Source organism: Copidosoma floridanum, unplaced genomic scaffold (genome assembly GCF_036245765.1).
Source record: "Copidosoma floridanum isolate Cflo_tuat_1 unplaced genomic scaffold, Cflo_Japanese_pri ptg000007l, whole genome shotgun sequence".
Classification (NCBI taxonomy): domain Eukaryota; kingdom Metazoa; phylum Arthropoda; class Insecta; order Hymenoptera; family Encyrtidae; genus Copidosoma; species Copidosoma floridanum.
This window is the reverse complement of record NW_028321884.1, coordinates 136,721-158,714: the sequence shown is the minus strand read 5'-3', so window position 1 is coordinate 158,714 and position 21,994 is coordinate 136,721. Positions and strand designations below refer to the sequence as shown.

General features: G+C 41.2%; 1 protein-coding gene across 1 annotated transcript; it reads right to left on the bottom strand.

Moving 5' to 3' along the window:
- Nucleotides 1-6,171: 6,171 nt before the first annotated feature.
- On the bottom strand, nt 6,172-20,597 carry Theg (Testicular haploid expressed gene). Its single transcript, XM_089588827.1, has 7 exons — nt 20,484-20,597; nt 15,659-15,771; nt 15,282-15,377; nt 10,431-10,583; nt 7,305-7,425; nt 6,526-6,775; nt 6,172-6,338 (listed from the first exon to the last, which is right to left on the bottom strand). Exons 1-7 carry the CDS (start codon nt 20,595-20,597, stop codon nt 6,172-6,174), a joined length of 1,014 nt encoding a protein of 337 aa, XP_089444953.1.
- Nucleotides 20,598-21,994: the final 1,397 nt, after the last annotated feature.

Here is a 21,994-nt window from a genome sequence, read left to right as displayed (position 1 = left end):
TGGTTGGTCCCCGTCTACGATCGCATTTGAAATCGGTCATGCCTCACCAATAGTCCGAAAAATAATTATACGTATATATAAATTTTGTGTATTTGAAAAACCGCGCTGAATCGGTTACATGATATACATGTACTGCCTGCCTGCATCGCGGTGTATGTAAATGCGGGGTAGTGGTGGCAAAATCGGTTGCGGGAAAGCACGATCTCGCCCTCGCATGATAGTAATTACCCGACGCTTGCCAAACACTTGCGACCCATAAATTCGAGCCACCCACTAACCTATGTGTATATAGGCACACCTGCATTATTGCGTTGCCTACTGCATATATAACCGGGTAGGTAGAGAAGTCTTTGACAATGGCAAGAGATGCATAAAGGGACGGCGGGGGGTTTTCAGAGAGATTTATCATTATTATTATTATTATTATTTGTATTATAATTTTTTTTTTTTTACCGTCATAAAAATCAATCCAGCGCTGATCTAAGTATCCACAACACCACTTGGCACAATTACCTACTAGGTATACCCATGTGCCGGTGAGTGCAAGTAATAATATATTTTTATAGGTATACATATCCGCCGGCACCGCCGTGCTGCTATACAGATAATATATTATGATGGTGCTCGGTTTGTGATGCGGAACCGATTACAATGCACAGCTTCGCTGTAGAATAAAACGCATATATGGTAGTACACGGCCCTGCGTTGTTTACCGTATGTATAACTTTATCCCAACAATATATGCTCACAAAAGAGCAACCACACAACTGAATAATGTGTCACAATATACATAGGATGCCCTGAACTATTCGTCACAATATTTTTTTACTTCGGGCTCTCGTTTTGGCACAGCGATTATGTAAAATCAATGAATGTAAGCATTAAAAAAAAAAAAAAGTGAAATTCGAAAGGTATGGAAATCGAACATCAGGTTTGCCTATACGCCATACCGAGCGAACGTCGGATATGTATGCACATATTATATGTGTATCTATTAACGTACCATGTGTTTCGCCAAACGAAAGAACGTCAAAAGGTTTTTAACCCGAGGGAAGGGGTCGTACCCGTATAAATGAATGAATGAACAAATCATCGGGTCGAGCAACAACGATGAGCCAATAACAGACAAAACCGGGTGATTGGTAGAATGGGGAAAGAGAGAAAAACATGGGTAGGGGCTGGATGGCGCGAAACAAACACATCAAAGCGTTGGATGTGTTGTTCCGTCGAGAGAAAAGAAATAATAATAAGGGGTCCATGCAGGAAGTATGGAGCTACACACAGATACGGTTGGTTGTTGGTGGTGCGGCATTATTCCGGCCACGTATTTGTTGTTGTAAATATAATAGGACGGTAGAGAACAGGTGCGATGGCCCACCGGGTTTTTCTCGAAAGCTCCTCCTCCTCTTATACGAGCACCGACCTGTTTGACCTTTGAATATTTATAATGGCTCGCACGAGATGTTCACCGGTGGATAAAAAAAAAGGAGAGAATAACGAATGAAAAAAGAGGTGAAAGCTATAGGGCAACGGTAACTGCCGAGAGTGCTGGCGAATTGACTTTTCACTTTGCTTAAAAGCTGTTGGTATCGCATCGCATCGCATTATATAGTAGTAATAATATAATAACAAACACAACAATAAGTATATACTCATCATTCGACGTACTCGCTTATATCTATATATATTATACGAATAGAATTGTCACAACGACGACGATAATGCTGATATAATTAATAATAATGATAATCAAATAATCGGGATAGTGGGGTTACGATATGTTGTTGCGTCTAGTGGCTGGTTCGTTGGTTGGATCGATGCCAAGTAATTATCGATTTATTCGTCGATGCGAGCAAAAATATATATGGGTGTGATGCAAGGCCGGTCCGTATGGATGTAGCCATGGTGAGTTGTGGCTGGCCTGGGAAGGTGGACGTGTGCGGCCGCTGTTGAAGTTCTCCGGCCATAACGGTCTATTAGGGAAATTTTATGGCTAAGGATTTGGCAATAAAAAATTTTCAAGCGTCGTTATTTAGGGCGCGCGCTGAAAAGCTTTGGATCCACATTGCTCAAATACTGTACAAATAATTGACGGATTAAAGGACTACGTATGTACGTACATATTATCATGTTACGTAGGGATAGTGACAACTCGTAGTACAACAGGGGGACCGAATGAGTCTCGATTGGCCTTTCTCCCCAAACTGCATGCATCGTATACCTACCACTTAAGTAATAGGCTTCTTTGCAGATAATACCTATAAGTTGGTGTAGTATTTACTTCATGGCTATGGAAAATATTTATGTAGAGCCGTCGACTATAGTCCGTAAAAGAACATTATAGGTATGAGGCTTTGTCCCACATTCTCAACACCGATATAAGCATTTCCATTATACAATTAAGTATTCTGGTTAGCCAAGTCCCAAGCCGTATATTTTACGGGCATATTATTATTATCATATTATTATTTCATGCGCAACTTCGTGACAATCGCTTGTGTATAATATCTTCCGGGAGTATCTTAAAACATAACAAATTTTTCGGTTTAATAAAAGTGGATCAATCGAATAATCCGGTACTTTTTGAGATATGAGTTGACATTGTTACCAACATGTAAATTTTTGTAAAAAATGTTTGTCACGTTTTACCTACTTAATTAACGTTTAAAAACTATGTGTAGGTACTTACGTTGTTCTCTTAGAGGCTGCAATAAGTAAAGTAAGCCAAAAGTGATTGTCCCATGGATAGGTTTTGTTATTTGCGATTTCCATAACCAAATTGTCATTATTTATAGAACCGTAATTTTGTGTGCATATAATAATAATAATAATAATAATAGAAAAAAAAGGAAGGGAGCTAAAACACATATACCTAAGGGGGTAAAGGGAGCACGGTTACGCATATACGGTAAAGTGTAGATGTAGGCAGGCAGCGGGTGAAAATGGGTGCTGAGTGTCCGGGGGGTTGGATGAAAGTGCAGAGTGCACAGCGGAGAGAGCATTTTTCAAATTTATTCGCGCAATTGGCGTGAAAAACGCCCTTGAAGCCATGTCAAGCGTATTTCACTCGGTGCTCGATAAAAATTCACGCCTGTAGCCGCGCTCTGGCCTCTGCACGGATTTGGTTGCGCGTGTTTGCACAGCCCGTGCGTGCGTGTGTGTGTGTGTGTGTGTGCAGCTACGCTACTAGTATCGTAGTATCGCACGCGGAGTCATGCACACACTGGCTGCCACTCTTATATATATACGCTTTTATACCGTACAGGATCTAGTTTGGTCTCTCATCGCATCAACTACAACCCTCGTCGCTATATACTATATATCTTTTGATCAAACAAGCTGCACCTGTACGGTATATTGTTGTACATATCATGACGCGTCCGAGTAAAAAAAAAAAAAAAATGAAACTGCTGCACCATCAGCCAATGAATATATGTATATGCTTGTAATTGCGGGTGTATAAAACAATTATACCCATCGTGCGTGATGCAGTACCCATAGTCTTCGTTGTTGTTATTACTTACTCGAAAGAGTCCAAAGCCCCCTCCCCCCGCCCCGTCGGGCAATTGGCCGCTATCGCCTTGTTTCGCCTGAAATTTGAATTTTAAATAACACGCAAAGAGAGAGAGAGAGACCTATGTATACATATATATATATATACATGTAGAGAGAGCTTATGGAGCGAGAGGGGGGGAGGGGAGACTGCAGCGTGATGCGTCGCGCGAAAATCGAAAAACTGCCACACGCATTCGATGCGTCACCGCTCCACCTGTACATAAATATATACACCCCCCAAATCTCTCTCTCTCTCTTATACAGCCACGGTGTTTTTTCCATTTTCGCTCGCCCACTCGGTCTCTGCAGGCCACTTGTTCCCGTCATCGAGTTTTCGCCAATATGACGCTCCACGGCTGTACCATCAGCTATTCCTGCAGCGCGTGCATGGATTTGCTCTACTATTTTTTTATTTCCTTCCGAGTCCATCTGTTTTTTCGTTCCAGTGCCAATAAATTCAGCTATTTTTTCACCGTCGCGTTTGTACTTTGATAAAAATAGTAAATCCAATCGAGAACCGTAGTTTGTGTGTACATATAGGCGTGCGGTAAGTTTATCAGATATCCCGAGCAATAGACGCTGCAAAATTTTCCACCATCGGCGGGACTCGAGATGCAGGTGATCCAACAGGGTACCCTATATATTAATATACTTAGGTGTTATACCTGAGACGAAAAAATACCTTTAATCGATGAAGCCGCGACTGTATACGCGACGACTACTCGCGTGATGCATGCCGTGTATAAGGTGTTGGTGTACCTTTCAAGATACCCCATAATATGTGGATTAGATCCGAAGCTCTCCGAGATAAGACCAGCAGAATAAGTATTCTGTATATTTATCGTTGCCTACCTACTCCATTGTTGTTGCAAGCAGCTCAATATTATTTATTTACTTACCTGTAACGTGTACTTAAATGTATGTACAATATTTGTGCACGCGTACATCTGATCATGCCCCCCTGGCGCGCCTATAGGTATAGGTATGGGTATAAAATCAAGGATATGGACATTTTGAGGAGCTCGTATGGTGTAGGGGGTGGTAGTAGTAGAAGCCACAGACTTGGTTAACCTCTCGAGGCAAATTAAATGCCCTGCATCAACCCAATAGTTATAATAATAATACACCCTACGTGAGGAGAAAAGAGAGGAATTAAGAATTTACTTACTTACTTACTTACTTACGTGAGCAAAAAACCTAGAGGAAGAGGTTTTACAAGAAAGAGGGTCAAAAAAAAAAAGAGTGTGAGAATATCGAGGTAAACAAAGAGTATAAGAATTAAATATAATATACATAATATATTATGGGTAGGTGTGTGTGTGTTTTCTTCCACTGCGGCAACATATTATGTGTATAATATTATGTCCTGTAACCCGCCTTCCATTACGTTATATTAATATGTATACACAAATAGATAAAGCTCTTCTCGCGGGTTTAAATATGTAGGTAAGTATAGCTTTGCTGGCCGAACTCCAGAAGATGTGCTCTATACTATATTATGTATGGGTAAGCAAGTATATATGTATATGTAAAAGAAGAAAAAGTATATAAGCATCATCATTATAATAATCATTAGCTGTTGTATATATTATACACATGAATATATTGTAAATATAAGTGCTGCAGTCCTTTTGCGCGGGGAGAAAGATCTCGTGTCTGTAGCGTACTAATGGAGGTTTATTGCATCTGGCCAGCAAATACCGGGGGTGTGTGTGCAGCGGAGAGCACGACGACGGCGCAAACAACTGATTTGTCACTCGAGCGAGGAGGAGGAGGGAGGAAATGCTTTATTTTCAATGAGTTTGTCCCTACATCACCCACCACCACACGTATACCTCCCTAACTGTAGCAAAAGATGCACAAGTTTTATTTATTGTACATGCATGCATATACATATATATATATATACACATACGTGGTACTCGTTGCTGGTATTACGTCGCGTCGCCCCTTGCATGCACTTTGCCAAATAAGTTAAAAAGAGAAAATGCATGCATGCGTGCACGTTAAATCCACGTATATGTATGTGTTGTATATTATAGCTATTGACAAACGGACGGACGGGAGGAAAAAAGGGAGCAGTGCCGATATTAATGGGCTGTTTACACACTTTGCGCGCTATTCAATACCCAAAACAGATGAGCTGCTGTATATTTTTGTGATATATGTATATATATATTTCGTTGTTGCGTGCTCTCTCTCTTTTTGACAGTATACATATATAATCGTAATAATAATAATAATAATAATAATAATAATAACAATATACCTGCCTGATTATATGAAGGTCTGCACCCTTGGCAATTTATTATTATTATTATTATTATTATTATTATTATTATTGTTATTATTGTTATTATTGTTATTATAACAATGATGATGTATAATAATAGTGGTTGGTGTGTTTTTCGAGTAAATAATATGATGTAGGTGCGTATTATATAATTATATAGTGGTTATCGGGTTAAAAGTGAAAGCAAAAAGAAAAATTGAACGTATATGTATAATGTAGTTGTTGGGTGGAAACGAATCGTTTATTACAAGACAATGATTAATCATGGAGGGAAGAAAAAACCGAGGGCATAAATATATAATATATAGGGTATCGCATGGCGGTCAGGACCTACGGACGCGGTGTTTCGGATTGGCGAGGACCTTGACGCGCGGCCGGCAGATCGCCTTTAGAGCCCGTGGCAGGACCGAAAACGCGTTCTCCTTGAGGTTGGTCTCCAATCCTGGCTGCCGCTCGGCCGGTTTCGCCAGCACCAGAATTCGATCGCTCGCTTTATCGAACACATCAATTTACCAAACATAAGCACTTGTAAGTACATAATATAGGTATAAATATATACTTGTGGATTTCTCCAGGGCGTAACAGAGAGAGAGAGAGAGAGAGAGAGAGAGAGATAATGAAAAAAAGGCGCATTGATATAATATATCTTAGGTAAGTATGACTGTTGCTGCACTCACCGACGTACTGCAGCGCGCCGGGTCGGACAGCACCGGGTTGTAGGTAGCGCGGGGCCTGCTTCGGCTCGACGGTGGCGAGTTTAACCACGTGCTCGGTTATCTTGTAGCTGAGGGCGGAACGGGCCACGGAAAAGGGATCCCGCCCGTGGTCCTGATGCTTCGTCATCGGCATGGCCAGCATGTTTGTCCGCTGCGGGTCAAACAGCCGCCTGATCCCGGCCTTTCCGCCCTTTGCGCTAGCCCGATGTTTCTACACCCACGGTATAAATAGTACACGTACATACATTTCATTTAATCACATATTATACATTATTTACTCGACATCATTTTCCATATATTTACATATAGGCATTCCTCATTCCTCGTATCAATAAGTGTTATCAATAATTTTTTCTGCTGTTTGCCATAACTATAATACTTTTTTTTTTTCTTTTTTTCTTTTTTTCTTTTTTATGAAGAATTCAAGAGCCCCGTGTCTTAATGCTTCATCAAGAATTATTTAATCACTACAATCGGTTGAACTTACTCCAACCAAATTTTACAATTTTTTTTGAAAAATTAAATTCAGATTATCGGCTAGAGAGGGTTGAATTTTCTTATCAATGAAAAACATTTTTTGGCTCCTGATACGAGCGGATGTACCAATTTTTTGCAAGGTTATAGTATGAAAAAAAAAAAAAAAAAAAAAAATCGGGGAGAGGATGACGCTCGCACTTCTTAGTACTCAAGTATGAACATAAAATTGAAAAAACTGATGATATTGTACAACCATTGCGTACCTTTGGCTTCGGTGGTCTGTGTGTGCTCTTGGGCGCAGCGAGCCTCGCCAGGACTTTGTAGTGCCTCTCCCAATCCGCCGGTTTCCTGAGAACTTGGTGCAACTTTTGCCTAATCTTCAACCTGCAGCGACAAAAGTGTTCCTACAGTCAAGCACAATGGCTAATTTAACTGGCAACGATGCGGCGAGGGGCGGGAAAGTCACCCAACTGTATTCACAAAAGTCCCTACCAACCCTATAATATATGCACTTTCATGATCAGGGAGCTTGACTGTCGGAAGGGACGAACGAACGAGATGAGCCAACATTTTTTTCAAATGAGTACGCTCACGGTACGCATCCCATATAATATACATACAACTTGGTAAAAATTACCACAACAACCCTCAGTGCGCTTGTAGCCGGATCTTTTACTCGTTTTTTTTGCCTCAAAGAAACGCATGCCCTTTATCGAGTGCCGTATATACACGGTATAATTATGTATACTTATGAATAATAACAACCGAACGGGTTGGCAAGCGAGAACAAGCAAAGGGGCATCGGACGAGAAGCGCGCGTCTGTGGTTTACGTGCACCCTATTACATCATACACATTACACACCCATACTGATCAGTTTCAAGTAAAAGTACAATGACAGTCAAGTTGCAATGCTAAAAAAAATTTGGTTATGGTAACCTCACGGTAAATCCATCATCACCTTTGGGGACCCCTGGCGCGGACCTTTTAACCGCTTTTAACCCTAGACGAAACTTTGTGGATAAAAAAACGATCGAGTCGATACTACACTATAGTATATACGACCACCACCTAGTGATACCCACTTACTTAACAACACATCAGATCTACCGGCATTAAAAGTTTTAAGAAAAGTTTCGTGCCCTGCAGCAGTTGCGCTTTACTGCTGCTGGTAATCTATATATGTATATATATATGTAAGGTATTGTCACGTTAGGTAGGCACAGAGAAATGGGCTTTGCTTGTAAATTAATCCGTGAAAGATCACGGCTTGGCACTGCATCCTCCAGCGATATATAGAGAAACACTGCCACTCGGGATGTATATGTTGTATGTGCATGTCGGGGAGTGGAAATTGACTGCTCTCGCGCGGAAAACGGGTACAGCGTAATGCACGCCCGGGCACGCGGAAAATTTATGAAACAAACACCGAGTTTGCATTTTCACTTCAATTATGCCGGGTAGGTATCGATTACCTTCCACCCACCACCTATATATACTGTGGATAAATGTAGGATATGTTGTGTGTACAGGCCGAGCTAGAACGGCCACCGGCGTATGTTATGTGTACCTATACCTACTTACGAGGATAACCGCGTTACGCTTCGTTACGCAAAGTTTCGAGTGATGGGGGTGAATTTTCATGAATCGGGGGTATCTGTAATGTGTATATCGATCATCCTTGGAAGTTATTTTCACGCCCATCTGTATGTAATTAGTCACGTAAGTGCCAGGCTGATAAGTGTATAACCCCGTGTGCCCCATATAAAATAAATCATACGCACGGCAAATACCTACGAGGTGGAACAACTTGTATACATGGATAAATCCGGTTCCTTGTGTAAGATTCGCGTATGTATGTATGTATGTATGTATACGAGGCCACTTGTTTTTTACTACCTACTTCATCCGTAATAAAACCAGGGGTTTCACGAAAATCCTAAAAAAACAAAAGTAGATTATTCGCGCGGATGATAAAAACAAAACAAATGGCCCGAATTTCTTCACGATGCAATTGCTTTTTTTTCGGCACGCAACAAATTAAATAAATTGTGTTTTTTCAATGAACGAAACTTGCAGCCGTTCGTCATTTTATCATCGCGCGCGCGTGCGTATATTTTTTAACATTTTTTTTTTCGCCCACATCTTTATTTATTACATTTTCGCGCTTCACTATTTCACATGGGCTTTTTGAACCGCTCGACGTTTCGATGCGTAGATGCTATACTTATAAATGCTATACTATATTATATGTTCACATTTTTACGATAATATATTTATAAAATATAATGTTCAACGTTTCTACAGGATATGGAAAAAGAAAAAAAAAAAAAAAAAAAGTGTATATGGCGCGCGCAAGAGAGTTTACAGCAAAATTAATTCAAACTGTTTAGCATTTGAATGCCAGTGACGACGATTGAGATAAAAAAGCAACGACCAACAGTAGATACGCAGGTTCAATGATAGTAGTAGTAGTAGTAGTAATAATAATAACAATAAGGATAGTATAAGTCGAGTGATGGGCTTTGATTGTGGGCCAATGAAAATGACTCGATTGATAGGTATTATTTGTCGAGTCTGTAAGCCGCGGGTAAGTGGCTGCGAAGATTCGCGACTGCGTGCGCGGGGGCACTCAAGGAGTCAAAGTAAGAGCCGATCGAGCGGCAAAAGGCACAAAATTGTTTCCGATGCTCGGTCGAGCGGTTTCGTTATATATAGGTATATACTACGTAACCCACGAGAGCCGGCTGTCAGCGTAACGCGCAACAATAAAGAGGAGGCGGGGGATGGGACCGCATCACGGGGAGAAGGAGTAAGAATGGAAAGCAAAATCAGACCGAAAATCACGAGGCATTCAATCGAGCCGAGCGAAAAATCGATAAGCTTGGGAGGACTGCAGAGGAGGAGGCGACCCGCACCCCTCCCTCCTCCTCGGACCGATCGCGGATGGGGAGCGAGCCATGTTTTATAGCTTGCGAGACGCCGAACAGGGGGAAAAAGAAGGATATGGGTACGGGGCAGTACGGGCTTCCGAGAGCGACGGCGTGATGGAAAGGACACAATGAAGCACTGCTCCAGAGAGAGTGAAAACAAGAACGGAGGGAGGCTGCAGCCGGCAAATAAGTGTTACCGCCGGGCGAATGTACCTATTTGAGGAGGAAAAGAGTACCCAACCGGGTAAGCATCACGAAAGAAAGAAGGGGGGGAGGGGAACAAATTTACGCGTGAAAAGAAGTAATTTACTGCAGTAGTCAAAGAATTACGGAAAAAAAAAAAATACAGAGAGGGCAGATTAACAAGGTGCACAAACATCAGTAGGTAACGAAAAATTGGGTAAACACGGGGTGCAGTATACATATATACAGAGATAAAGTGGAGGGAAGCGCTTACTCTCTGGCGGCGGCCCGCTGGGCGAGCGAGTTGCTGATAACTCGGTACTTCTGGTATCTTGATTTGCGAATCGCCTGGAGCCTCCCGCTTATGTTGGCCAGCAGATTCCGATTGCCCGCGCTAGAGACGTACATCCTGGCGTGAAGCAGGGCACTGCGACGATTTAGAAAAAAATTACATCATTACAATGTACCTACATTACATGCGCGTATTATTATTATTATTATTATTATTATTATTATTATTATTTATACATTCAGGTACTGTAGGTGGATACTTTTCATGCTTGTGTATACGACAGTTGGGGAAAAAGTAAAAGTTAAAATTGTTTTCATCTGATCGCAGTGCGACCTTTTATGGGGAGGCGACAATATCGCATGGAAAGGTTAGAAGAAAAGATAAAACAATTAAAAACCTATACTTGTTCATGCAGTGTATCGCTCGCTGCAACGCTAAAACTGTACAAAATTGTATACGATTAGCGTTTTAATATTATATATAGTGCCCATCAAACCACCCATGTCCGTAATAGATACATGCGCAATGTGGCAATGGGAAATTTTTGTTTGATCATTATTATTACCTATACTATTTAAGTTATTCCTACAATAATTGAATGGAGAAAAAAAAAAGAGCTCTCTTGTACCTTTGTACAATTGAAAAGAATCGAAGGCTTACAGTTCGATAATGATATTTAAATTGCCTGCAAGCCGGGGTGCAGCATCAAGTGCGCAATTAGTATATAATAAAGTTTTCTACTTGCCGAAAGTTGGCACCGAGTCGAAAGGGAACGAAAAATAAAATTACGTGAAAATGAAGGAAAAAGAAATAAAAAGGGATGAGGGAGGGGGAGGGGGGAGAGAGAGAGAGAGGAGAACAATGAGATCCGGATGCTTTCGTTTCGCCTGTATAGGTATACGTATATATAAAAAGTAAGTGGGTTTTCTCGCTTGCCCACTCCCACACAACATATATACGTGCACTGTGCGGGACACCCGACACGACAACTAAGCATATATACCTATGTATACCAACGCCTACGATTGAATTCCGATGAATCGGATGTAATGAATAAAGCGTGCCCCTCCCGCGCAAAGTATATAACTCTGTATAACTGTGACCTTTTTATGTTACAATTAAATACGATTGGATACCGATACGCTCCATTAAATTGATCGCCTCTTTCTTTCTTCCAATTCCCTGACGTGTATATACACGCGAGTCGCATATGTGCGCCTATAATATATCCAGGTTCAGGTATCCGCGCTTGTTGCTGTTGTTTCAATTTTATTTTTTGATTGGTACAATTAGCAGTTAATTTTGCCCGTCCCTTGTCAACTTCTCCGGTTATACATACATATATATATATATATGTATATGTGTGTGTCACTTAAAAGTGATTTCAATTGGTTGATTAGGAATGATAATGAAGAGCTCGAACAATTTAATACTGAAATATGGACTAGTTTGGGCGTGTTTGTATGAAACAATAATAGAGCTCGACGCCGAGGGCAGCGGGTAATGAAAAAAAAAAAAAAAAAAAATGCCACGACAATGTCGATGTACCCACAGGATAATATTACAGACACAGACAAACGGTTGTTCATAGTATCGGTTTATGATATATATATATATATATATCTACAACGACAAAAGTCAAGATGTTTATACATGTACAGATTTTACATTATCTATCGGTTAAAGCCTCGCAAGTTTTCAATAAAGGCAAATTGAGCGCGCGGCACAGAAACGTGCTGTACCTGCCGTTGCCGTGGATGCATGCAGCTTTTCTGCTTCGTATACATCATCGTATATAATAACATCCATATGGCACGAGCACAAGAACTTTTTTCGAAGAGTAGGGTAAGTTACGATCAAGGAAATTGCATTCATACACATAATTATATAAACAAAAGCCGCGTCTCTGTATCACCTACAAATTATCCATCGATTTACCGATTTGTCTATTAAAATGTCAAATGAATGAAAGCAACGAGAATTGAAAAAACAAAAGAGTGGAAGGGGATGTGTGAATTTTTACGACTTTGGCAATGAAAACAAATAGCCCCGATCTACGAAAAAGTTGTGAAACGAAAAAAAAAGTATAGATATTATACATCTGCCCGGTATACACCAGCGAGCTATATATAGTTTATACATGCAGCGATAACATTATTGCCGGTGGAAAAAAAAGAAGCCATTAGGATGGAAGACTGTATAATTAAATAGGCATAATAGAGTTTTGAGGTGTTTATGGCCCATGTCGTGTGATTATTTATTAAGAGCACCGTAGAGAATAAACTTATATATTTATACCTATGCGATTTGGGAGGCTATAACTGCAGGTATGAGAGCAAGAAAATAACAAAAGGGAGTTAAGAAGAAGGGCCGAGGGGTCAAAGGGGAGGAGAGAGAGTGCTTTTTACCGTGTCCATGTTGTGTTGTGGCTTCATATGTGATACACGGACGGTAAGGAGATGTGCACGCGATGTATTGCTTTTTCCCGAAAGTGACGTGCACGCGGCCTTTTTCCTTTGCCTCTGCAGCACCTGTATACATTATACCGGACGATGCGCCTTCCTTATTTGCAGATCTTTGGAATAACCCTTACGTGTAGGTATACATGTACCTACCTCGATACAGATTGTTCTATACACACGCACATACATGTATACGCCAACCCTACGCTGGCCTCTTTGCAGTCTTTGCTATAGTTGACGCTCTCACTTCCTCGAAGCTCATCCTGCAACGTCAGCTCGCACCAACAGATATAAGTATATCAACTGTTTTTTTGGTGACGGCATACACGGAGTAGGGTAGGGGAGGGGGGAAGATGTTATTGTACAAATTATCACACGTTGCTTGGCTTTGAATCCAGAGCCAGATATTTTTATGCGGGCGCCTGTTGTTAATGATGAAGAAAATTGAGGAAAAAAATTGGAGTATTTTTTTTTTTTTTTTTTTTTTTTTTTTTTTTTTCTTTGTAACCATGGACTTGATTTTTCAGTACGTAGGTATATTTTATAATGATACGCCGAAGTAAAAAACAAGACGTGGCGTAGTTTGGGCGCTAAATGGAAAAAAACAGGAGAAGAAGAAAAGAGAAGCTATGGGGTGATAAATAAAAAATATCACCAATGTGGCCATTATAATTGCAAAGGCAGAGGTGGTGCATTATAAGAACGGGTATATATATATTTATTTATACGCATTTGTAGGTAAGTACATAGGTACTTATATATAATATAGAGGCAGGACGACGCCGACGGCTTTGCTGACTTTTCCCATCTCGCGTGTACTTATTTCTCTCGGTTGACATGATGCAGCCATAAATTGAACGCCGACGTAGTCGTTGGATTTGGCTATCTATATAACATAATATACAGCCACCCACATCAGAGAGAGAGAGAGAGAGAGAGAGAGAGAGAGAGAAGAAAATAATAGGTAACATGCAGACATCGGAGTATGGGATTGACAGACACGCAGGCATACAACTGTACGTATAGGTGGTAGGTATGTGTGCACAAAACCGATGTACATGTATATAATATAAATATGTACCGAGGCGCGCTACGAAGGCGCAGAGGAGGAGGAGGAATGTTGTTCGTCAAAAAGAGCGTCGAGGCCTTTGTGTGTATAAGTATACAATAGACTGCGCCGCGAGAGAAAGACGCGCAAATTAAACGGCGGCGGTGGGGACAGCAATGCCCGTGCGACTTTGCAACAGCTGCAGGATAAGAGGGATTGAAGAGGAGAACTGGAGGATGGGACTCGAAGAGATTTTGCCCCGTTGTCACGCCAAAGACGAGTGCGCGAGGAGGCATTGTATACCTCTCTCTTAGCAGCTATGTCGGCGTCATCGCCTTTTAGGTATACACGCATTATACATATAGGGAAGCTCCAGACATATCTACAAGGAGAAGAGAAAGCAATCAGCGGCGCTCTCCCCGTCGTCCCGCTGATGATTCGTCCTCTGTCGCTTCCACTCGAACGCACAACAAAGTACAATTTGTACATATTTATACATATACTATATATATATGTATATATGTATGCATGCTGCATCTACGAGTTACACTTATTGCAGCACGTGGTGAGTATGTATACTTATACATAATTATACCTACTGATGATTGCCGTCGTTCAACTTATAAATTTAATCTACCAGAAAAGATAAAAACATCATCATCAGCACAATAAAATATTGTTGAAATAACAATAACAATATAACAATGATGATGATATACCTATATTCTGATGAACGACGGCCTTCCTCGGTTTAAGCTGCGCCTTGATGAACCATCCTTTCTCCCTTCGTGTGCCCTTTTTACTTCCCGAATCGCAGCTATTATGTTATTGCGTAGATTAATTAAACGTGATTTCGAAAGTCTTAACCATCAAGTACATAAGGATAATAAAGCTGCTCGGATGATGCATGACTTGAATAAGAAAAAAATGGAGAATAGGATAAAAATGTTGTCAGTGTCCCATGCAGTCACATTTCTGGAGGTGGTGTATAAATAACGGTCGTCGTGGTAGGTGGTTGATTGTCGGAGGGGCGAATATAAAAACGGGGGAAGTGCAATCTACGGTACGAACGGGGCGAGCGATACAAGACAACGTGAGGGGGATGGACGGCAATTTCGTATCCTGCATGAGCATGGAAGCCGGCTCGGTCACTCAACAAAATCACTTTTTCGCACGTCAAAGGGAAATCGGCCGCCGCTGGATGGGGAATACACACATACAGCGACCTTCCACTGACTGCGGGATAGCCGAGAGAGAGAGAGAGAGAGAAAAGATCTACACTGACAGTGGCGAGAGGAAAATGAAAATTGTTTGGGCACCGACCTTTTCTTTGGCAGCGACAGATCAAGGATTCGCTTGCTTGGCTCTCCCGCACCGAGAAATCCGACCTCCGGCTGATGCCGGATCCGTACACTCTGCCTGAAAAGAAGAAGAAGAAGAAGATGTTAAGTTATTGTATACATATAGACGGAGATGCGCGAGGACGCAAAGAGATGTTGGAAATGATACTGCTCGAGTGCTAAAGGATCGGGAGAAGGTGGAAGAAACCTTCCCCACTGAGAGAGATTTCATCTTTGTGTCGTAGTTTCGCACCCCACTTGCTCGTGCAACTCCCGATTTTCATCGTAAACAAAAATAAGGTATACTTGAATATATAAGGGGTTATTGGGGTAATATACAAGTCAAGTCGCACTACTCACGTTTGACCGTGGCTCTCGTAGCGCGGCATGATTCGCTTCGGCTGGGCCATCATCTTGGTCCGCTTGGTCGCGCGGGCCTTGAGAGCTGCGCGGCTCACCGAGAAGGGCCGTGACTGGAAAATGAATTTTCAAACAACTCAGGCCGCTATCGGCATATTACCGCACCGCACGAGCCGGATAGGAGGACAAGGGAGCCAATGGTGGTGTATTTTATGTATATATAGGTACGGAGCCCCGGGGGTCAAATTTATCGAAATTTATAGCTCCTCCATCATCCATACCCTCTCCCAAACCTTATGCGTACAAGCTGACACCTCCTGCTCTCTGTCCCATCCAGAACCACAGCTATATTTATTATTTCACATACATATTATTATACTATCTACCAGCTAAGTACACGTCGTTAACTCGTTGATCGCTTTCTCCATCACTCGATGTACTTATATTATATGATTGATCGCCTCTTGCTTACCAAGCCAAAGAGCCAACGCAAAGTGCGCTAATTACGCTTATTTATCTACTTTACTTATGTGCAGTATTATATGTATACCTAATTGTGCTCATGTCTTGTGTTGCTCGCGTTGTGGCATACGTTCCGACATTAAATTTGTTTAAAAACACACGCACTTCTGTTAACTCGTCTTCATTTGTGCGCGTTCACTCGCTTAGGTATTTTTAATGACCCTTTTTTTTTTTTTTTTTCTCCCCACAAGTATGTATGAAATAAACTCTGCACGTGAAAGCACATTTCTTCTTCTTCCTTTCAGACTTTTAATTACTTGAAAATCTATACGTAGGTGTAGCATGGGGGGGAAAAAAACAAAGAAAAAAAAACAACTGCAGGATGGTATGATACAGGTACCTATAAGCGCGTGTGTGCAATTGCAGCACGCAAAATTTATTGTCCGGGTGAATGTTTGCACAAGACGAAAATTCATTTCTTTCTCAGGCTTATTTTACATTATATATTATACCGGTTGGTGACAGTTTTTCCTCCGATAAATAAAAATAATGTCGCGGTACATATACATAGGTGAGTGTATATTTATATCATAGGTATTACAGGCATACGTATCACGTGACGGTGTCTGACCAAACTCGTACTTCACTACTGATTATATAGGGAGAGAGCTCAGAGAGCTAGGTATAATTATATAGGTACCTATACATCGAGCCACTTGGATGCAGGAATAAAAAGTATAGGTAAAGTAACGGTCGTATGGTCGGGGTCGGGGGGAAGTCACGTGAAATGGACGATGTCCCGAGATTGTTGCAGTGTACCTACCTGAAAAATTAAACAATAAACAATGAGCCCGAGCCACTTTTTCACAGGTTCGGTATACCGAGCTCGACTGGTCCATCCGAAAAAGGAGATTCTGTGCGCACATCAATTACAAAAATGAAATAAACAAGAGTTGCAGATACGTGGGGGGCAATAGCGTTGAGTTGGCGCCGGAAGAGGATTAAGTAAATTAGTTATACGTACAACCTATACCTACCGACCTATACCCAATTATACAATGAGAGGATGCGCGTGGAGTTGCTATCTCGGCTCGAGAGAACCACCTAACGCGTTAGCGCCGCCGCGGACGCGACTCTCTCAAACTTATACTACACCGAGTATAATATAACCCATCCAGCTACCTGCTTGGGCAGGAATTTCCGAAATCTGCATATCACGGGAACTGCGGCAGAATGCGACGCCTTTCGCGAAAATTCGGGGTGCGCGCAGTTTCGCAACTCCGCCCAGTTGTACCTTCTATACGCGGGTGCCGTTATATATATTATCTACACGCACGTGCATGCATGCACGTGACGCGCAAAAGTGGGTGCTGCTGCCGGAATCGTTGAGATTAATAAAAGCAAATCGGGGGGGGGGAAGGGAGGGAGGGAGCAGCGCGGCTCTCTCTCTTTCTATCGGACACGCGCGCGGCAGGCTTCGTTATCTCTCCACCGGGGAATTTCGTATACAATAAGGAAGTGCAAACGTGAGGTCATTATTATTATTGCCGTTACCCCCGGTGTTGTTATCGCGAATTACGCTCGTTCGCGTGTGTGCACCGTAAGCGCGTATACTTGCTTGTGAGCGCGAACTAAAATATTGTAAAATAAAACCAATCTGCAGGCTGATCACAATGACCGCGCGCACGCGACGATATACAACAATTGACTTACCTGTTTTTATTACTATTATTACTATTATTATTATTATTATTATCATAGGGAGTCGCTCTCTGCTGATGGTGTTTTTATTGTTGATAAAAGTTACGAGCGACCACATTTTATAGGTACAGGTGTGTGTGTTACTCACGATTCGTGTTAGAATTTCGGGTACCTATAAGGTAAAAGTACCGATGCTGGGACGATTTTTGGTGAAATTTTGTTTAAAAATTCATATAATATCACATCTAGGAGATAACTTGAACATTTAAATTGTTATTTATATATTTTGTGTTCCTACTTATTACACAATTTTTTTATAATTTTGTCTTGGCAAGAAATAATTACCATTAATAAAAACTTACTACGTAATGTTGTACCTAACGCGAAACACCATTGAGAATGCATGTCCCAATAGCGAGACGTACATGTTATTTCAATGGAATCTATGTGCCTCACCAACGGGACATCTGAAATTTGAGATTATGTTTTAAATTGTACGTATAATGAGACAGGTATTTTTAAAAACTTTTTTTTCATTGTAATGCAATTGAAAATAGATGATAAGTTTTATTGATATAATAAGACACAACTTTAAACATCTGAAATTAGTTTATTTCTTGACAAAATTCTTAAAAGTTTATTAGTTATTGACTGTCCCACTATTGGGACAGAGTCAAAAGTGCGTCCCAGCATCGGTACTTTTACCTTACAGAGGAGCCAAGAACTACTGCAGAGGAAAAGTATAAGTAACGAGCAAGCGCCCTCCTGATCATTTGATTGCCTGCCGCGTCCGGTGAAACATGGCACCCCTAATCTCAAATTAATATCTCTCTCGGCGACTCGATCGGCTTTTCCTATTCTTTTTGCCCATCATATACCACCGGGCGCGCGTCTACCTACACGTATAGGTACAGGTGAGAACCGACAGTTGTAGGTTGTAGGTATTGTACTTTCTTTGACTCGTGAATAACGGACGAAAAATATTGCAGCCGCTGCTATACCTCCCCCATTCGATGCGGTGGCTCTAAATTACCCCTTGAAATGAAAAGAAGACTGCTCTAGGAAGAGAAACAGTTGTATTGTTATTATATTACTACTATTGCATGCGCGAAAAATAATTAAAAATGATGCCAGCAGCCTGTGGCATTCCTTTTTTTTTTTTTTTTTTTTTTTTTTCTAGTAAAAACACGCGAATGAGAATAAAGTACAACGCAAAAACAAAACAAAAAAACATACTAAAAATATAGCTCCGAAACAATAGGCGGAGGCGGAAACTCTGCGAGCTCGTGCACCTAGTTAGGTATGTATATACCTAACCTACCTACGTATAGTAGTAATGTGCTTGCTTGTGCATTAAATTCAAATCTGCTTCTTCTTTAGAAGGTGTTTTTAGGTTACGACGCTGCTTGCTCGGCTGTTTAAGGAATATAAATTAATGCCAGCCGTAAATGTTTATGAAGACAAAAAAAAAACAGAGTGTGACGAATGTGTGCATGTATATGCTATAGGGAACACGTGAAAAAAATAACCAGAATATCGTAATGGAAGAAGAGACGGGATTGAAGTGATACACAAGTAGGTATCTACACCTATGGCTACTAATGAGGATGCAATAAGCTGCCAGCTATAGCTGGTAGAGCTGCAGTAGTGCTGCCATCTTATTCATCTGGTTGTATATATTTTTTTTTTCCGCACCCATCAAGTACATGGAAGCAAACAGAGCCCATTTTTTTACTGTTACCGCTACTGCTGATGCTTCTGTATCCCAAGTAAATACTTTTATTGCTGAGTAAAAACATGTTTGCATACAAATGCATATACATATTTGAGCGAGTGTGGATTGAGGTACTAATGTAAGGCCGCGGTCACATGGAGCACGCAATCCGTAATACGTAATACTAATCAAGGAAGTTGCACGCCGTCCACCTGTAAGTATTAAAGATGAGTAGATCACTCATCTCTGCCTGTATTGGTATTAAGTACACACTAGACCCTAATTATAGGTTTGTTCAATTATCCACCTTGGAGCGCTCTGAGGCCTCCGAGCGATCCACAAATGAACATGAGTTCTTTGTCGGAGAACTCGGAGGCCTCCGAGATATCCTTATACTATATAGGTATACTCACCGCTTATAACTGATGTTTGTAAACAATGAGCAGCTGTAGTGAGTATACCTATATAGTATAAGGATATCTCGGAGGCCTCCGAGTTCTCCGACAAAGAACTCGTGTTCATTTATGGATTGCTCGGAGGCCTCGGAGCACTCCAAGGTGGATAAATGAACAAACCTCATATATACCTCCGTGTCATTGCGTCATCAACTGTTCAAAAGTACAGTTTTAGGGAGGGGTTACTCACTCCTAATGTGGACTTATCCACTACGAAAAAAGTTCAGTGTATAAACAATAAGTTTTTAGGCGCAAGAAAATGGCGTGATAATGGCTTAAGCCCGACTCATCCTCTCCAGTGCTCTAGCTGCATGATACAAGTTTCGTCGCAGTAACAGCAATTGCGGCTGGCTCGCGATTAAGTTGGTAAGAATGAAGAAAGCAGAGGTGTGAATAAGTTAAATACGAGAGCATCGACGAGAAAAGGCAAGAAATAGCAAGAGCTAGGGTTTTTATACGAGGATTCGTGCTCTTACATGGCTGGCTGACTTACCAGGGAGTTGAAGTCGGTCTTCTGAATGCGTCTCAAGAGAGGCCTCGACAGGATCGCAGTGTGCCGGCGCCGCGAGAGATGCGCCCGGGCGTACTTGATCCTTTTCGACACCATCTTTCTGCGATCTCTCTGCTCCTACCGCCGTCCCGTCTCACGTCAATGTAAGGGATGATTATCTTTCGTTGTCGTGCTATGGGCGCTTATATACGTATATATATCCTATTTCTCGAAGATGGCCGTGTTTATTCCTCTGCAACTCTTTCACAGCACCAATTCACAACTCGTACCTGTACTTACTTAAGTATATGTAAGTACTTGCACTCTTTATTTTCGCGCGCGAGTAGCGTCTCCCGGAGACTTTCCACACCTCGTTTGCAGCAGCAGCGCTGCTAGCGGCTCCCGGCAGCTCATCCGGATTATACCGCCTGCAGATACCTATACCTACGCATCCGTTACGTATAACCTTCAGAGCGAGCAACCGTATCTTTTGTCCCTCTCTTTCTTCGTGATCCTTGAAATCACCTACTTCGTTCCAACAGAATAAGTACAATTAACCGTCAGTGTTCAGTCTAAACACGCTTGCACCACCAGAAAGTTGTACCTAACCAATAACACTTTCGTATACGTGTATTAATGGGTTACTGTACCACGATTAATCGCCAATTATTGGTCGTGTTTTAAGCTCAATTCCCATGATCCACATGAGCAAACAAGTGATAAGTGTTCATACTTTAAATAAACTTACTGACTTTCGCAACTCCCAAGCAATTTTTCGTAGTTGGTGTCCGGTCAGGCGCTCGGTGAACTGGTCCGCACTCCGCAGCCGTATGCCACGCGTGCGAATTTCGTTTTAAACAAGTCAGTTGTAGGTTAGAACTAAACTTGAAAGATTTTTTATCAATTTGTACATCAATTTGTCGTTTGTGATTACCTAATTTTGCTAACGTCGGTACAAAACTTGCGATTCGATCGAGTCGTGCGCGTTTAAACACTCCAGAATTTTCTCGTTACAGTATTTCAAAAAAGTGCAAAACAAAGCTAAGTATTACCTTTTGGCTGTGATATACTTACAGTGGACGACTTGGAGGCAAGCTCGTGAAGTAAGCCGTGGTCGCTGTAAAAGTTTCCACCATTACGTGTAAGTTACTTATTTCATATTTTAATCTCGATATCTATTTACCTACCGACCACTTATTAATTATTAATTTCCCCAGTAGTACTTTATTACGTTTGTGTCTAGGTGCATATTGTACTAGAAACTATAGATAAATATAAGCATAAACGTGTAAAACTACTCTTTTATTTATCAGTTGTGCACTATTAAGAAGTACATTGAAGGATATTTTTTTGACAATATAATATGACATATACAAATTTAATACTCGAAAGAGAACCTTTCTATACTCAAAATATTCAAGTACAAAGATAAAATCAGATAAACTGATGGCATTCCTTTGTACAAAAGTGATAAAGAGATATGGGCAGAACTGAACTCACTATTTCTCGCTCTC